Source organism: Equus przewalskii, chromosome 5 (genome assembly GCF_037783145.1).
Source record: "Equus przewalskii isolate Varuska chromosome 5, EquPr2, whole genome shotgun sequence".
NCBI classification, from domain to species: Eukaryota; Metazoa; Chordata; class Mammalia; order Perissodactyla; family Equidae; genus Equus; species Equus przewalskii.
This window is the reverse complement of record NC_091835.1, coordinates 77,753,485-77,770,899: the sequence shown is the minus strand read 5'-3', so window position 1 is coordinate 77,770,899 and position 17,415 is coordinate 77,753,485. Positions and strand designations below refer to the sequence as shown.

The 17,415-nt window shown below is 35.0% G+C and overlaps 1 protein-coding gene across 22 annotated transcripts in view; it reads right to left on the bottom strand.

Annotated features, from left to right (window-relative positions):
* Positions 1–966: 966 nt before the first annotated feature.
* Positions 967–17,415, bottom strand: part of SLC16A7 (solute carrier family 16 member 7) — a 153,084-nt gene continuing 136,635 nt past the window's right edge. For all 22 annotated transcript variants that reach the window (XM_070619646.1, XM_070619657.1, XM_070619647.1 and 19 more), the window contains 3 exons: positions 8,906–9,049; positions 5,056–5,868; positions 967–1,941 (listed from right to left, as the gene is read on the bottom strand). In XM_070619646.1, the coding sequence (XP_070475747.1) occupies positions 1,676–1,941; positions 5,056–5,868; positions 8,906–9,049 (1,223 nt within the window). In that variant the 3' untranslated portion in view covers positions 967–1,675. The remainder of the gene's footprint in view (positions 1,942–5,055; positions 5,869–8,905; positions 9,050–17,415) is intronic.

Sequence of the window (17,415 nt, the reverse complement as noted above, 5' to 3'; positions counted from 1 at the left end):
TAAGAGTGACATCACGTCAATCATCAAGTACAAAATGCTTTCTGTTAATCACGAACTTAATTTAAACTTCAGATCTATAGATGTAAATATTTATAACTTTAACCATAACGCACATCTTCTTTCTTGTTTAAAAGTACTTTATCACTCGAAGAGGTATTTATAGTTCTGATTGCACAGAGCTATCATATGTCTCTGTACGCGAGTGATTCAGATTCCCAGATCTTTTCACAGTTATGAAAATGAGAAACTGCTAAGTTAACCTGGGCTGCAGTATGGCCAGCTTCCTGCTATCGTGTTATAAACTGTACATGCACTTCACAAGGGTATACCAAGTCACACACAGCCTCCAATTCTAGAAGCCTCTTCAACACTCTCTTGGTTTAGTTTTGTTCACAGGCAGTAGGAAGTCTAATCAGTACAGGGCGAAATTTTCAAGGGCTGCCATTCCTATAATATGAGTCATTTCCAGCGGCTGAGTAAAAAGCCTGTTTGGGTTTCTGTTTTTTGCTTTTGCTTTTTGGGGAAGGGAGGGAAGGAGAGAGTTTGGAGGTCTCATTATAAGCACCTCCCATTTGTAGTTTATTCAAATGGATTACGCTTAGCAGTAACCCTGCAATCATGGCTGTGTGCTGGGAGAAATCAGAATGCGGCCAATTTATACACCTGTCAACCAGGATTCCGTTGGACTCGACTTTGATGTCTCGGTAGGACAGTGAGTCTGGATTGAGTTCTGGTTAAAAGAAGTCCTTGGTTATGACTTTCTGGATTACTAACTAAAATCTTTTTAAAATCTATGGACATAGCCCACTGCTAGCAGTTGTTTAGGCCTCTAATTTGATTTACATATTAGGTCAGAATTTTGAAAATTATTTGAGAGTTCTATTCTCTAGCACCAGGTACTGATGGCCGCTCTCAAAGAAATCATGTACACGGATGAATCAAATCAAATAATGGTATAAAATGGAGTGTTCTTTTAAAATTTATTTTATAAATGCAAACACTTTTTTTTACAGCAGTTAGTTGCATTTTCAAATTAAGGTCACCCTCATTTTCACCCATGTTCTTATCTTTAAAATCCACGCTGTAAAATAGAAGGCAGATATAATACATTTCTTTTTTTCCCCATGGATGTTTTTTTAAGTAAAAAAAAAAAGTAGGGTGATAATATTTTTTGGAACTTTTGTTCTCCAGATACTCTGTGTGCATGTGCGTAAGTTTGTGAGACTGTGTGCATGTGGGTGGGTGGGTGCATGAGGCGAAAATTCATTTTCCCTCAATTCCATTTCATACTTTAATATCAAATGAAATGTGGAAAGGATATTCCTACACGATTAAACACACTCCTTCTAACTACTTAAACCAGGCATTTGGGATTCAGTCCCCATAACCAAGACTGGAAATCACTGGAAGACTTTAAAATTATTTTAACCACCACAACCAGAGTCATGTATGGAAATAAATCCATTGCGTGGATGCTTTGCATGCATCATCTCAACAGTTAACTGCCCAAATAAGTTTTAAAAAACACAAACATTTGAAATTTGCCATTGAGGAAAATCTCATCTCCATCCTTAATTATGACTCCAAATTTCACTTAAAAACCTTTCCAATATTTTGAAAAAAAGAAATACTCCTAGGAGAGTCATAAACACTGAAATCAGAAATGCGGTTCTTGTTAAATATTCGTTTCTCTTTCTGAGGGATGATCCTCTGTTCTCGCGCTTTGGACATTAACATCGGAATGGTTAGGTTTGCTCAAGGGTTCAGATTCTGTGGACTCAGGCTTATGTATCTTCTCTGCTTCTGCCAACTTCTTTTCCTTTGCAAGCAATCGATAGTTTATAGCGTTACCAATGAGCAGCCACACACTGGATAGGAACACAATGGCGCCACAGGCTATGTACATGTATTTATATTGTCCAGTTTCATCCACCAATTTACCTAAGAGACAAAGAATACCTTGTAAGATAGTATAATAAAACAGCCATAAAATGATAGCATTTTCAAATAAACTCTTCCCCAAAGTGCATACCTATTTCTTATTTAATATTAAATGAGACTTTAACAAAGAAAATAATATTCTAGATCATGACTTTTATATATGCATAGTAAAGGCATGCATAGGCACATACAGCACTACATTACCAGTGTGTCAAATTTATTGAAATTCAATAAAAATGTACAACCAAGACAAAGTAGATATATATGTGTTTGTGTATATATTCATAAATATATACATGCGTGAGGTACATTTTTGATCTCTGTATGTGTAGAGATAGATATATTTATCAATTTATTTATAGCATACACATTGAGATTGCTTTATCTTTCTATGCTTCCAATCTTTTCAACAAAGAGGGAAAAATTACATTCATTAGGAAAGGACCCAAAGGCTTTTATAAGGTTCCTGGCAGGGCATAATATTTACTAAATGTTTTCTCTGTGCCCAGTACTAGGTTAAACACTTTATCTGTAAGGTCTCATTTAATCCTTGCAAGAGTGCTAGGGAGTACTTTGACCATCATTACATGGCCAGAGAGTGGCAGAATCTGGACTCTAACTAAGGTCTGTCTGAATCTCATATTCTTAACTACTCTGCAAAATGGCTTAACCAAAGCTCTTGGTTAAGTGTCATCTCATTTTTTGGGCTAATCACAGTTTTTTCTTTACCTGAATCTAAATTACTAAGGCCAAACTAATCAGGAAGAAAGTATTTGTTCCATTTGATTATTGAGACATTTAAAAACTAGCCTGGTGCCATATAATCTGAAGGTTTATTGACTTTGAAAAATGTTTCAGTTGATACTTAGTTTTGCCTCTTGCTTATGCAGGTACCTAATTCCTAATAATTAGTATCAGCAAACTTTAGTGTACACAAATCTGTATTACTTATCATATGCATATTCCAGATGATTCTGATATAGACCTGTTTGTTGAGTCAGAATTTTTAGCATTCTGACCGCAATCTAGTCAGTGGCTCAGTATTAAATTTAGTTACTTGTGAAATTATTTAAACAAAGCTTCCTGTTTTAATTAGGTAAATGGTGGAAAGGTTCATTTGAGTAAGTATGACATATACATAAACATAACAAAAATTGCATAATTTAATTTTCCATTCTAACTGTAGTCAAGTATTTCTATTCATACAACGATTGTTACATTTCCAAATATGGAAACATTCAGTCTACGGCCCCATCAGAGTTAGTATCACTTTGGGCTGCCATCTCAACATACTTTCTAAATGTTTTGGGAAGTTTTTAGCATCATCAAGAATCCAGATATGATTTCCAGCACTAACGCTTCATTCAGCTCTTTGTGAGGGCTGCAGGGAAAGTTTGGGTTAAAAAAACAGAAATAAAATCACGCTCTCCCTACCGTTCACTGCTCTACTAACCAGAGAAGCGGCAGCAGCAACTGTGTAAGAAGTAACTATGACACTCATTCATTCAGAAGTACTTGCTGAGTGCCTACTTGTGCCAGACAGCAGCCTAGCAGTGACCTGATGCTATAGGGGAGAAACCATCTAAAAGTCAAGGAGAACCAGGGGTAGCAACAGGCAGAAACAGAACAAAAAACATGGATCTATTATGGCTGTGGTCTGCGAGCTTCAACAAGGAGCCCCACGTCAATTACTACCATGGCCACCACTGGTACAATGGTTTGGCAATAATAACACAATAAACACTCAAGGCTCCTGAAATTGATGTAAATGTTAATAATACAGGTTCTCGCACAGGTAGGAGTGGGTAAATCAGATTCCCTCATTTTCATCCTTTGAGCCCACCCACTGTGTCTGTTGACCAGACTTGATTTTTTTTCATCCCACCATAGCAGTGAAAAACAATTTTCTCTGCTGATACTAAAAATTTTATTGCCAATGAATAGGCTTCCCAAACCCATTTGATAAAACTAAATCTGTGTGAAAAGACAGGCCAATTGTATTTGTCTTATATAAAAAAATCAGTTGGCTGATAAATAAGGTCTGCTGGCTTTCACTCTTTGAAAATTGTTTTGGTGCCATGGTATATTCATGGTGAGAGATATACCACCCAAAACATCTGTGCTCGATACCAGCCTCCTGGTGGACAGAAAAAGTCAACAACTACACTGCTCATTCCTGACCAAGCCAAGAAGCAAAAGGTGAAAGGTCACGACTAAAACACATGGAAACATTTATGTTGGCCCCCCCGCAGTCACTCTGACCACTAGGGGGCAGGCCACAGGTCTAGGTGAATGCCCAAGATTAGTATTAACCGAGACAACATGTGGTGTTACTGGAAAAGACCGGCTCGCAAAAAGTGTTTAATATTTAAAACATTAAAGTCTAAGACTAAACAAAGTCTTAACTTCAAAAATGATTACACATTTGCCTTTACTTAGTCTCCTGGTTGGGTAATTTCGCACAGCTTTTTTTATAGGCATCATTAAAAATATCTCAGATCTTAAAATCTAAAGGTAATCTTTATACATATGGAATATAAGTATTTGATCAAAAAATGACCTTAAATGAATTTCCCTTCATTCCTGCGTTCCATATACATATATATACACACACATATTCCTATATTCCTATCAGTGATATAAAAGCATTCTTTCCTTTGGTGTGTAACAAGTTCCAAATTAACATAACCAATGTACTCCAATAAGAAAATAGATCCTGACCTTTTAAGAACATTATTTTAAACTTTTGACTCATTTTAATACAAGCAGAAGAGAAATCTGCTTACCAATGAAAAAGTGGCATTTTATTTTTCTGATACGTTTTTAAAAACACAAAACAACTGGATATGGGTAAAAGCTTAAAAATTATGCTACTAATTATCAGCCTAACCTAAATTCCTATGTTCACAGGTCCAGGCTCTGAAACAAATTTAGGTCCAAAATTGCCAAATTATGAATTTAAAAATACATAAAAAACCTAAAGTTAACATATCCACAGTCTTTTAGGCTATTCGTATTTATTATTACAAACTACGTTATACACGACAAAGAAAGTCTCAGCTAATGGATATTAATTTATGCTTTTTGCTTTCCTTTGATGAGAAATATTCTTACCGGCAAGAGGAGGGCCAAGAAGAACCGGGCAACACTCCACAATTGTGACAAGTCCCACGGCACTGGAAAACCTTTGAGCACCAACAAGGTCCATGAGAGTTTCAAAGAGGACACTGCTAACACTCCCAAATCCAAGGCCAAAAAATATAGCGTATAACACCAGGCTTGTGTAGTCCTCTGCCAGTGGGCACAAGAGATGACATACTCCAGTGAACATGATCGCAAAACTGAAGAAGTACTGGATTCGGGGTCGGATAAATCTGGAGTTTGCTATTAATCCTACAGAAGGCCTAGCAAACATATCAACAAAAGCCATAATAGACAGCAAGAACGCTGCAGAATACTCATCAATCCCCTTGTCTTTAGCATACGGAGCCAAGAATATAATGGGAGCAAAAAACCCTAGGAACATAATGACATTTCCAGATAAATATATCAGAAATCCTCTATGCTTAAAAAGAGAGAAGTCTAAATACTTATTAATTTTTTCGCTTAGTGACTTCTTATGGCTTTTCTTAGCCTCTGCTTCATCTGCTTTTATGCCAATCTTATTTTTAGCCTTGTTAGTTTGTTTGGGTCCAACGGGTCTCATGAGGGACCCAGCCACACAGGAGTTCAACAATATACCTCCCAAAATCAAGAAGCTTCCTTTCCAGCCAAAAGTATTAAAAAGGTACTGATTGAAAGGAGCCAAGGTACTTAAGAAAACAGGACTTCCTGCCATGGCAAGTCCATTCGCCATGGGTCGTTTCTTATAGAAGTATTTGCCGATGATTGTTAAAGCTGGCTGCAGGTTGAAGGCTAGACCTATACCTAAAAAAACAAAAGAAAAGGACAAAAAACACAAACACATTATGCCAGTCACAAAAGCAATTACTGTTCAAAACGTACATTCAAGTGGGGAAGGCAGAACTGAAAATGCAAGGGCAGGCAGTAATTTTTGATAACTGTAAATATCAATAGAATTCCAGATAAACAGAAAGGTTCTCATAACTGGATAGGATATGTATGACAGCTTCATATTCCTTTCATTTTAAAGCACAAAAATAAAGCCAAGAATTTCTACTGATGTTTCAATAATCAGAACAGGCTAAAACTAGGACAAAATTATTAGTTCTTAATTACAATCACTTCCACAGATAAATTAAACTCTCTATACCTATATACACATATACAGAATAGATTTCTTTCTTGTGGGCAAGAATGCATTTAAAATGTGAATACTTCCTTTTCAGAGTTGAAGAAATGTGAAAAGACTAAACAGGTTATCATTTATAAACAACCTAACAAACCCTCAAAGATATTTCTTTCAAAACCATGCAAATAATAAAAAAGAGTAATAAATTCATGCCGTTAATTTCATGGTATGTATCCCTCACATTCCCTATTTCATAAATACAGAGGCACACGTATGCTAACTAAAAAAATAAATTTTTTTTTGCTTGAAATATATTCTTAATTCTTGGATTAAAGCTGATTGTTTATATAAGTCAAAAGTTCCTACTGTCTAGGGAACTCCTCGGCAGTGTTGAGCATCACCTTTGAGAAATGAATTCCTTCTTAGAGCTAGCCAAAGGACTATTTAGCAATAGTAGTGAATGTTTGTTTGAGAAGTACATAAAATTGATTTATATAAACTACCTCTCTTTCCCCCTTAGCCTTGGTATTATTCTATATTATTTTAGGGGCTATAGAAGCAAGAATTCCTCTGTATTTACTAATTGATGTAAATGACACAGTATAGCAAAGTTGTTAAGTATTTAGATTCCGGGACACTCAGTTCCGTGTACAAAATACTCATTCCAAACCTTTAATAGAAAGGTTTTCCATGAGTAGGAGGGTCCCTAAAAGTTGACCTGAAGGAACAAAAAGATGCTGTGGAAAGGCACAGGGGAGCGTTCTGATTCTACCTCAGCCACACCTGTGAAAGATGCAGAACAAGCATAGCTAGATACAACCTGTCGGTAAGAAAACTACCAACCTGTGGCCACGTGGATTCTAAGCGGAGGAACCTAAGTTAAAACCCAGGAACTGTGTGTCAAAGTTCAAATTTCTTTATTTTATGCTGCTGCCTCCCTGACCCCTATTCTGTCACCTGGAATTCTGCCTTCAGATGCTAAACCAAATTCTCTTTAGGAGATAGTGGCCATCTATTTCCTATTCTGGTATGGCAAAAAAGAAGAAAAAAAAAGTGAGATTTGAAATCCAAAGACCTGAACCTATTTCAACTACTTGCCTATGTATACCCCTGGACCAAACAGACTTCTTGAGCTCCAATTCCTTCAACCACAAAAAAAGCGTTTTGCCCAAATCAAGTAAGTTCTAGAACTGTAACATGTTATATAAACAGCATTGTGACTATTATTATTTGCTAATATTTATTTAAAAGTAATAAAAGGCTGGGCACTCTGTAAAGTACTACATATTCACTTTTTACATCAATCCTTCCAACAGCTCCCAAAGAGTTATCATTTTCCCCATTTTGAAGACAAAGAGACTGAGGGATAAGAAGGTTAAGTTACTCATGATCACATGGCTCATACGTGCTGAGTCGGGTTTAGCAACTAGACCTGTCTGATTTCAGATAGCAGAGAAGTATTGGTTGATGATTACTGGAAATAAATCCCTGCTATAAACCATATATAATGGTTGACTCTAGAAGCACCAAAGCCTTCAAGACCCAAAGGAATGGAATCGAAGTCAGAGTAATACATAACGCTGTTGATATTTGTGGCACAGTCAGATCAAAATCATCTTTTCCTAATACATCTACTTGCAGGCCCAGTCTGACTTCTATGGCCAAATGCAATACATAGTATTTCGGCACAAAGCAAAGAGCACTCTCTCCACTATGACAATTCTTAGATATAAAAAGATTCTCATCTACAACGTGAAAAGGTGTTTTACCCAATCAAAAAGGAAGAGTCGTCAAGAGAAAAATTTTAACATCACTGTTACTGTGATAAGGTTTTAATACATTTAATTTTTTTTTCATCAAATGAAACATAGGTGCAAGTTTAGACTGATCTAAAATCACTACAAAAAGAGAAATATATTTACCTTTTTATCTGTGGACATAAGGAAAAGATTCAATTTCTTTATATCCTGAAGTCTAATTTTTTTAAAACTTTGAGTGTAGATTTGTTTAACGCAATTTATTGTTGAGGCTAACAAAACAGTGTTTTCAAATGTACATATTCAGGTCAGTTTGAGTCAAACAACTATGATCAAGTGACAGGATGTCATTTAAACACATTTGTGTTTAGTGGCAAATGTGTCTTACAGGGCTTTCCAACTGTTGGAATCCTTTAAGAAGGAAAAGAAGGGACACTGACACAGAGCTCGACCACTGATCAGAGCACAGACAACAATTCTATTGTTAAAGTGAAAACAGTGCACCCAGAAACTTTTTTGGCATCATTTTTAACCTATGAGTTAACTATGAGTGATAATTCGGATACTCTAAATGGTAATAAGTAACAAAAAATAAATTAAAAAAAAATGAAGCTATCTATGCCAGAAAGTCTGTGTCCACAGTACCATCTTAACTGGCTGAAGAGTAAAGATTAAAACAGTAAAAACAAACAAAGCTGGGTTATTTTGACCTTTATATGACGGCAATACACTTGTTTGATAACTCGTTTTGTCCGTTTCCTGAAATGAGTCGGACTGGCCATTCTATAGCTGGTATTTCAATGCACTAGATGCAAATACTTTAAGATAACATCCGATATAACAAGTTAATTCAAAGAAAACAAAAAAAAATTTTCTGTCGTTCGTGTTTCTTACAGAGCTTTGTCAACTGCAGAATGTTAAGAAGAGAAAAAGCTGAAAACGAAACCTCGCTCACCTCCGATGAACCCCACGGTGAGGTAGAGCTCTACCACGTTGGTGCTAAAAGAGGCGGAGACCATCCCCAAACAGCACAGCAGACCTCCTGTGATCACCACCGGCCGGCTCCCGTACCTATTCACCAAAACACTGCTTACGGGACCTGAGGCGGAGAGGAGAGCAAGAAACATTCAGTGGCTGGGGCATTTATTATTTATTTTTAACATCTGTTCATTTTGAAAGTTGAGAAAGCACGTTTTAACGTTCAGAGAAAAATATCAGTTTGCATGGAATATAATGAGGACTTTTCAATACTTCCCCATCAGTTTGACGGGTTATCTTTAATCAGATATATGAAATCACATAAAATAATAAATTAAAAGTGTTTAACATATAGTTTGTCATGACCGTAATCATTCAACTTTTGATAGGAGAGTTTTTCAATGGGACATAGCTAAAATGTCTAAATATCTTAATAAATGCAGGTAAATTTATGTAACAAAAATCTAGGGATTAAAATGACTTGTCTGTGTTAGAATTTTGTTTTCTAGAATAATGTGTGTGTGTGAGCACACACATATATGCCCTTAATTAGAGCTCATTTTTTTTCTATTATACACCACTGTGATTTTTCTTTAATACCATATTTCTTCGATTCTAAGACATCCGTTGTTTTCATATCTTATTAGAAATAAGGATGTCTTACCCTTGATGGTCTCAACAATCCCTGTGCGTCAGGTGGCAGTCATGGTAGTAATGTAGCTATCATGACCTAAGCATGCTGGAATTTGGTTATTTCTGTGGCTTGGCTGGACAATGGTGATACCTCACGTTTCAATCAAACCATTTCAAGACCATTTGAAAAGGAATATGATATGAATCCTGATTTTTATCTGAAAAATCTTCTGTTGACACATTCTGGCAAAATCAAGAAAGTACCAGCAAAACTTACAGAATGTGTCCAGTAGTTTAGATGGAATTACCAGAGAAAATGGTGGATATCTATTCAGTTTTGCTGCCTCACTGGCACAGAGAACAATCTTATGGTGAAACACGAACACTAAGGACTCTGACTCAAAAAGTAATTTAGGAAAGCCAGACACTAAATAGGAAGAAGGTTTAGGAATGCCTTACTCAATTTATTTAACCTACATTTTCTGACATAAATGTATGTGTGTGTGTATGTATAAAATATTCAGGAGTGATTAAAATAATCTATGCTTACCTATGCCTAAAAAAGCTCTTTTGGTAATTACAAAATAAAAGCCTAAGAAAGTGCCGTGTCTTATTTTAATGGGCAGCATTTTTTTCTTTAGTGGTACATCAAACAATGGTGCAACTTAACGACTGAGGATATCTTAGATTCAAGGAAAATCCATATTATCTTATGAGACCTGTCAATGCGTAAATGGTTTGCTTTGACATTTCCTCAACTTAAAATTATATTTCATCTGAAACTAGGGACATTGCTTTGAGAAAAAAATATTACATTTGGTCAGTGTTCTCAGTCCAAAATTTAGCCAAAAAAATAAAATTAATTTTAGTTTATATTGTAATTTTAAAATTTGCTACATGCTGTTGCACTGCACTTGGGAATTTCTAGATAGATAGTATTTAAAATACATTGAGATTTACTTATCAATACAGCCTTATTCTTTCATATGACTAGTTATTATTTTTACTCTTTATAAGTTTGAAATAAAACCTTGGCCTAATAGTATTTAATATTACTGCACAAATTCGTTTGAAAGGATATTGGTAATATATAAATTTAGAAAAGAAAACTCAAAAACAGAATACCACATTTTGCATTTAATACCAAACAAAATAAAACTAAAAAGAGCCATATGAAAAATAGCTCTATAAAAACAAAAGGGTTAGAGGAAAAAATCAACGAAAATTGTAGAAGATGGTATGAAAGAATAGAGTTCTGTCCTTAGTATGGTAAAACTCACCTGAAGAAATTACGTATATATATGTGTATATATGTATATATATAATATATAATATAGCTTTATATATAATATATATGTGATTTAGGAAATGAGAATTTTTATTAGAAAGCATATAGCTAAATTCAAATAGCCTTTGTGAGAAAGGGAGAGTCAGAATAAACTGACTTGGATTAATTACTGAAGTTAGGTGTGGATTCCTTTTCTCAAAATTGCTTCCCAATTCAATTCAGCTTATGTCACGTCAGCTCAAGGCAATATTTCCTGAGCTCCTAGTATAAAGCTGGTTGATGGCCGCCAAAGATGAAAATAATAAAAACACAACTATAATCCTCAATGTATTATAGTTCAGAAGAAAGAATCAGCAAGTTATTTGAAGAGCTGTGATGGATGCTTTGATAAATACTAGACTATCACAATGAATTCAAAGGCATTTATTAATTACTTGGACTATTAACGATCTCTTCTCGGTATCATTGACCTTACATATACCATTTTCTATGTGGTGCCTGGATAACTAACAAATGAGCTAAGTGATTACTAAATTCTATAAATGTGTTTGCCTAGATGGTGTACATTTAAATTTGAACATAGGCTATGAATCACAACTTAATTTGCAATATATGGCAAAGAATTCTATCTCTATGTTGAGATAACCACATCAAGACTTTTTTTCGTTACTGTGATTAATTAAGGGTAGCCACTAAAGAAAACATTTAGATATGTTGGCATTTTTTCTTTTTGAGGAGGCTTTGATAATTTCTACAGTGGCATCTGTCAAGATGCAATGAGAACTCTAATTTTAACGCATTATTTTATTTTAAATTATGTATTTTAGTTAAATGATATTTATTTTAAATTATGTATTTTAGTTAAATGATATCCTGCAAGGGATATATTTACATAATTCATCTATAATCTTTTTCTAGCCAAAAAAAAGACATACTTTACAAGTGAGTCATTTAGAAATAATCAAAGCTCCTAACCCCTGAATACCAAATGCTTATAAAATATTTCTAGTTTGTAACAGCTGTGAATAAAAATTAAAATTATGCTATAGAATAAAATGTACTTATTTTGTAAAGAATCTCTAAATGATTAATATTAGCTTGAGGAGGCATCTAACATTAGATGTAAAACACACCACCATCCAATACCTCTCTCCAACCTGTGGGCAGCTTGGTTTATTGTATGAACAAGAAAGACGAAGTTTCAAAAAAACAAACGAATTCTCATCACACGTGATTTTTGTTAAACATAAACTAGCCTCACAGGTGTCTCTTCTTCATGAATCTTAGGCCTAAGAATACTCTGAGGTCACACATTCACCTATTTATTAATTCAATCATTCCAGAAGTCTTTATTCAGCATGTGTTTTTCAAGTAATCATGATGTTTAATCATTAGTTATGTCAAAAAAGCAAATTCTCTACTGGCCGGGAGTTGTATCTGAGCCCATATCTAAGTAGAGCAAAGGTATTGTTCATCAAAATGATTTGTTCTATTTGCTTGTCAAGCAGTTAAAAAAAAGTGTGCAAGAATAATAATGTGTTATTTCACAAAAGTATCAGACTGTACTTAAATCAGCCTGATGTACCCACTAATTTCTTCTGATCCAGTTTTCCAACCCTTCTCCAAATTTTTAGTGTCAAGTATAATAGTCATTTTCACGCTAGTTATGAGGTTGTAAAGGAAGGCTTCATCAGAGAGCAGTGGAAGGATCACAATATTGTCCTCCATATTTCAGCTACTTTGTCTTCTGAAAGCTACTTCTGTCAGCTACTTCTGTCTTTTACGGTTGCGGCTCCATAACACTTAGCAAAAGAACACTTATTTTGGCAAGGAAGCTCTTGTGGGTTCTTATAAATTACAGAGAGTGCTTGCCCATTTTCAGAATCACTGTTGCAACTACGTGGGTAACACACACACACACAAACAAAACACTTATTTAATCTCTATTTCATTTCAGTCTTGTTCATACAGCCCATTCTAAGCTCTGAGAAGGTAGTTGCCACATACACTATTATTATTAATCAAAATTTATTGAGTTATTTCTCTTTGCAGCTGGTGTGCTAATAATTGTACATGCATTATTGCATACGATTTTCATGGCAATCCAATGATGTGATTGTCTAATTAATAAGCTATGTAACAGTTGATAAAACTTAGGCATGCAAAGTGTTTAGGTAACTTGTTCAAGGTCACATCTATCTAAGTGGTAGAATGTGGATAGGAGCCTAGGGTCATCTGATTACACACTTGTACTTTTAACTACCGTGCAGAAAAGAGATGACACAGCAGGACTGAGACTGTGATCCTTAGCAAGGCCGGCTTGCAAAGCTGGCTCTTGGCTGGTGTCTGGGAATTTGGATTTCAGAAGTGTTCCCACCATTCCCTACCTGATGAGAGTGGCTCACTGTGTCTAAACTGTTTTACAAACAATTTGGTTTATGCTGAACATCTGCTTTCCTTGTGGGAGGCTGGAATTTTGATACAGGCTAGACAGAGACCGCCTATGAGACAGTAACCCGATAGAAACCTTAAGCACTGGGTGTCTGATGAGCTTCCCGGTAGACAACATTCACATGTGTTGTCACAACTAGTTGGAAGAATTAAGTCCATCCTTTGTGACTCCATTGGGAGAGGATCTTGGAAGTCTGCACCTGGTTTCCTCTGCACTTCATCCCATGTGCTTTTCCCTTTCCTGATTTTGTTCTGCATCCTTCAACTGTAACAAATCATAGCCATGAAAAATACATTGTTGAGTCCTGTGAATTTGTCCAGAAAATCATCAAACCTAGGAGTGGTCTTGGGGACTCTGAATATGACTACTATACTATCTCTCTCCTAGTGCTAATTTTGAGTTTTGCATATAGTTATAAATAGATGATTTTCTTGTTAAATATTTTAAAAACATATGACCTACATATATAGGAAGTGCTCTAGTCTTTAGTATATTGCTATTCTGTTCTGTAAACATGAACTCTTTAGTTTAGTGCTTGCTTTCATTTCTTTTGTATATTGCATGAGTACATGATAAATGCTGTGAGAAAATTTGGAGAGTATGTTATGTAATGAACAGTTCATAAAATATATTTGATCAATCTAAAACCATGAATTGGAATTGACTATAAATTTGAGCTATACAAAAGTTTTATGCATAGCATAAACCCTAACAGAAGAAATGATAAACTGCTATAATTTATTTTTCATTTGCTTTATTTCAAATTTGTATATGTGATATCCTGTCAAATCAAATGATAAAAAGCACTAGTGCGGGACTGGGAGAAAGTTGTTTGCAATTATAGAAATTTATCTGAGTTTACTACCATAGTATTTTTCTTACTAACAGAGGCTTTCTAAATTTGAAAGATTTTTCAAAGAGATTTTCTGAGTTAGAAAACTGTTGCTGTTTAATTTGGACAGAGGGAGTGAGCTTCTGCATTAACTACTTGTTTGCCTGAGGTTTATCCCTGCACTGAAGTTGGGATTGAAAATCCACCTGGTTCTCTCTCCATGTGATCTCCTTTCATTTAAGGTCAGGGAAAAAACAGAAAGGGAGAGTCCCTGGTAATTAGGAAGCAGCTACTGCATTTGCTTTTACGAAGGATGGAGATACAAATGGTACCCAGGTAAATCATCTTCAGTTAGCATGATGCTCAATGATCACTGTCCCAGTTTGATTTAGAGCTCGTGTAGCTCTACAAAAGATGAATCTTTCTGTCAGCTGACGACATTCACAGTATATTCACTCAACATTTAATTAGTATTTTAAGTGTATAAGATGGCAAACGAGGGTTGTGAATGAGTGGTTGAGTAGTTGTAGAAATCAAGAAAGGGGTCAGTTAACATGGTAGGTGTACTTGGGGCATGACAGGGTGTGAGAGGGTACGGGGATGAGATGCTCTACAAGCTCCTCTTCACATTTGCTGTTCCCTCTGTTTGGAATGTTCTGCCCTTTTATATATAATTGATTTATTTTTCCTCATACTCAGGTCTCTGCAGGTATATCAACTACCCAGAGAGACTTCTCACCATTCCGATGAAGCTACCAAACTTTAATGAGGTACTAAATGCTATTTTAAAATACACCTATACAGCTGGAGCTCATTTTCCATACCTTCTATATTAAAAATTTTTCTTTCTTCAAGTATCTCAATGCCTGTTCTGCCATTGGCCTGGTTATGAGAAAAGTTCTTGAATTTTACTTTAATGAGAAGATAGTTATTTTTATATTTCCTTATCTTTTCCTCTCTCTGCGTGAACTCCTTCCATTTCTATATTCATTCAAACACTGATTGCTCCAACCTGGCATCATTCAAGCCGTTTAAAAGGGAGGATCATCCTATTTGTATGAGGGATGGGATGGGAAAGTGGAGAAATCGACATCCTATCAAAATCTTTTAATACAAATCAAAGAGTTTGACAGTGATAATTCTAACCCTCATGCCCAAGGACAGAAGCCAGGCCCTTCCTCGGTGTTTGTAGGTTACATTATTCTTAACCAGGGAAGACATTCTCACTCATTTAAGGCTGGCATAATGACTACATTATAATAAAAATAACATTTCTTGAGGACTTGGCATGCTTCTAAACTCTTTATATATAAAATCACATTTAATCCTTACAATCATGCTAAGAGTTGGTACTATTACTTAATTTCCATTTCATACATAAGGAAACTGATGAGTAAAATACCAGTATTAAGGACTGCTCAAGCACTCTGCCATAACTGCCTATGGTAGCTATGTACACTCCTGTGAAGTGCCATTTTTCCTGGAAGGAATGACTAAATCTCTTTTACATGTACGATGCTCATTTTTAAAAATAAAAATTTACATTTAATATACATTACACAAAATTTATACTTTATATTCCCTGCTCTTTGGAATAATTTTTAGGAAGATGGTAACAGTAAGACTGTTTTGCAGAAACTGAGCTTGGGCTCTAACCAAGAGCCATGCCCCCTTCCTTCTTCCTAACTGAATCTTGGTTTTGTTTTATACCTAACCTCATCTGTGAGGCCCCAGGTCTAACTCTTGGGGAGTGAATCATAAGTACTATAAGCCAATCACAATGGCACCATTCCTATTACCAGATACTTATTTGAACATGAGCATTTTGGGGCAATTTATATAGGGTAAAGTTTTCTGGGGACTACTGAGAAAGGATTTCCTCAGTCTTACAAAGCGATAAAATGCCTCTGTATGTTTTCATGAGAATGTGATGCCTGAAGGTACCATCGTCATATGTCTAACTGAAAAGCTGTTATTCAAATATACTTGAAGAATTGGGTATTTTGTTTAATAGCTGTTTTATAGGTTTTCTGACATAAGTGGCAATCATAAATTTATTGTACTGTGTGCATTCATAAATCAAATGAGAACTTGACAAGGGTTTACTGGTGTCCTGACGTTCATGGGGGTTTAGATAAAATATATGACATTGTCTAGATATGCCTGCCTTTGTATTTGGCTTATATTTAACCTCTTCATAAAACACTATCTTTACATTTACATACACATTAATTCACAATAAAATTTTAAGAAAGGTTAAGAATGGTCTCTGAAATCTCATTGTATTATTAATCATGGGACATATATGTTCTAATCTATATAACGTTGCTATTAATCCAGGAGACGATATTATCAAAAAAATCAAGATAAATTTTATATCCTTTGGCATCATCTAGAACCTCTATGAGTCAATCCAGCTATACTGGTGTTCACAAAGCAGGTCTCAAATAAATAAATGAATGAATGAATAAAACCCACTCTTGAACAAATAAATGGTGTACCCCATTCTTATCTTTCTGAATGAGGAATCAACAAGTTCCAAAGACTACCACATGCCCCCTGGGACAACAGCACCTACAACAAAGACCCATGGAAGGAGGAGTGGCTGAACATGTGAGCAGTGAACACTGGTTTTCAGAAGAAAGCTGGTAGCAATACATAAGGAAAAGAGGATGGTATCTGCAATATATTTTGGTTTTAAAAGGATTTTTAAAAGTGCTAGACGGAATGTAGGAAATAATATAAAATAATACAAAATATTATAAATAATATATTTTAAATTTAATTTAATATATATTTATAATTTTATATAATTTAATATATTATATATTTAATTTAATATGTATTATATATTTAATATATTTATAATATATATAACCTAATATATATTATAAATATATATATTATATAAATAACAAAATAATACAAAAGTAGAGGAGTAACTGTAAATGTCCAGACATGTGAGTTCAAACCAAAACCAAAAGATGAGAAGTACATTAATCCTTTGATACAGAAAAGCAAGAAATTAGACAAATACAAAATAAGGTTAAGATGACTAAAATAGACGGCAATTGTGGATTTTTGGAGAAGAAATGGAATCCCAAGAGAAGATGATAATACAGCTGAGGGAATTAAAACTAGTCATGAAGAGTCACCTAGAGAAGGAAGAGGACAAGGGGATGCGCAGCACCCGAGATGCTTGAAAGGCAGGAGAGTCACATCTCAAAAAAGTAAGATTTTTGTATGGAGAAGTAAGGAATATCTCTAAGCACTGATAGATGC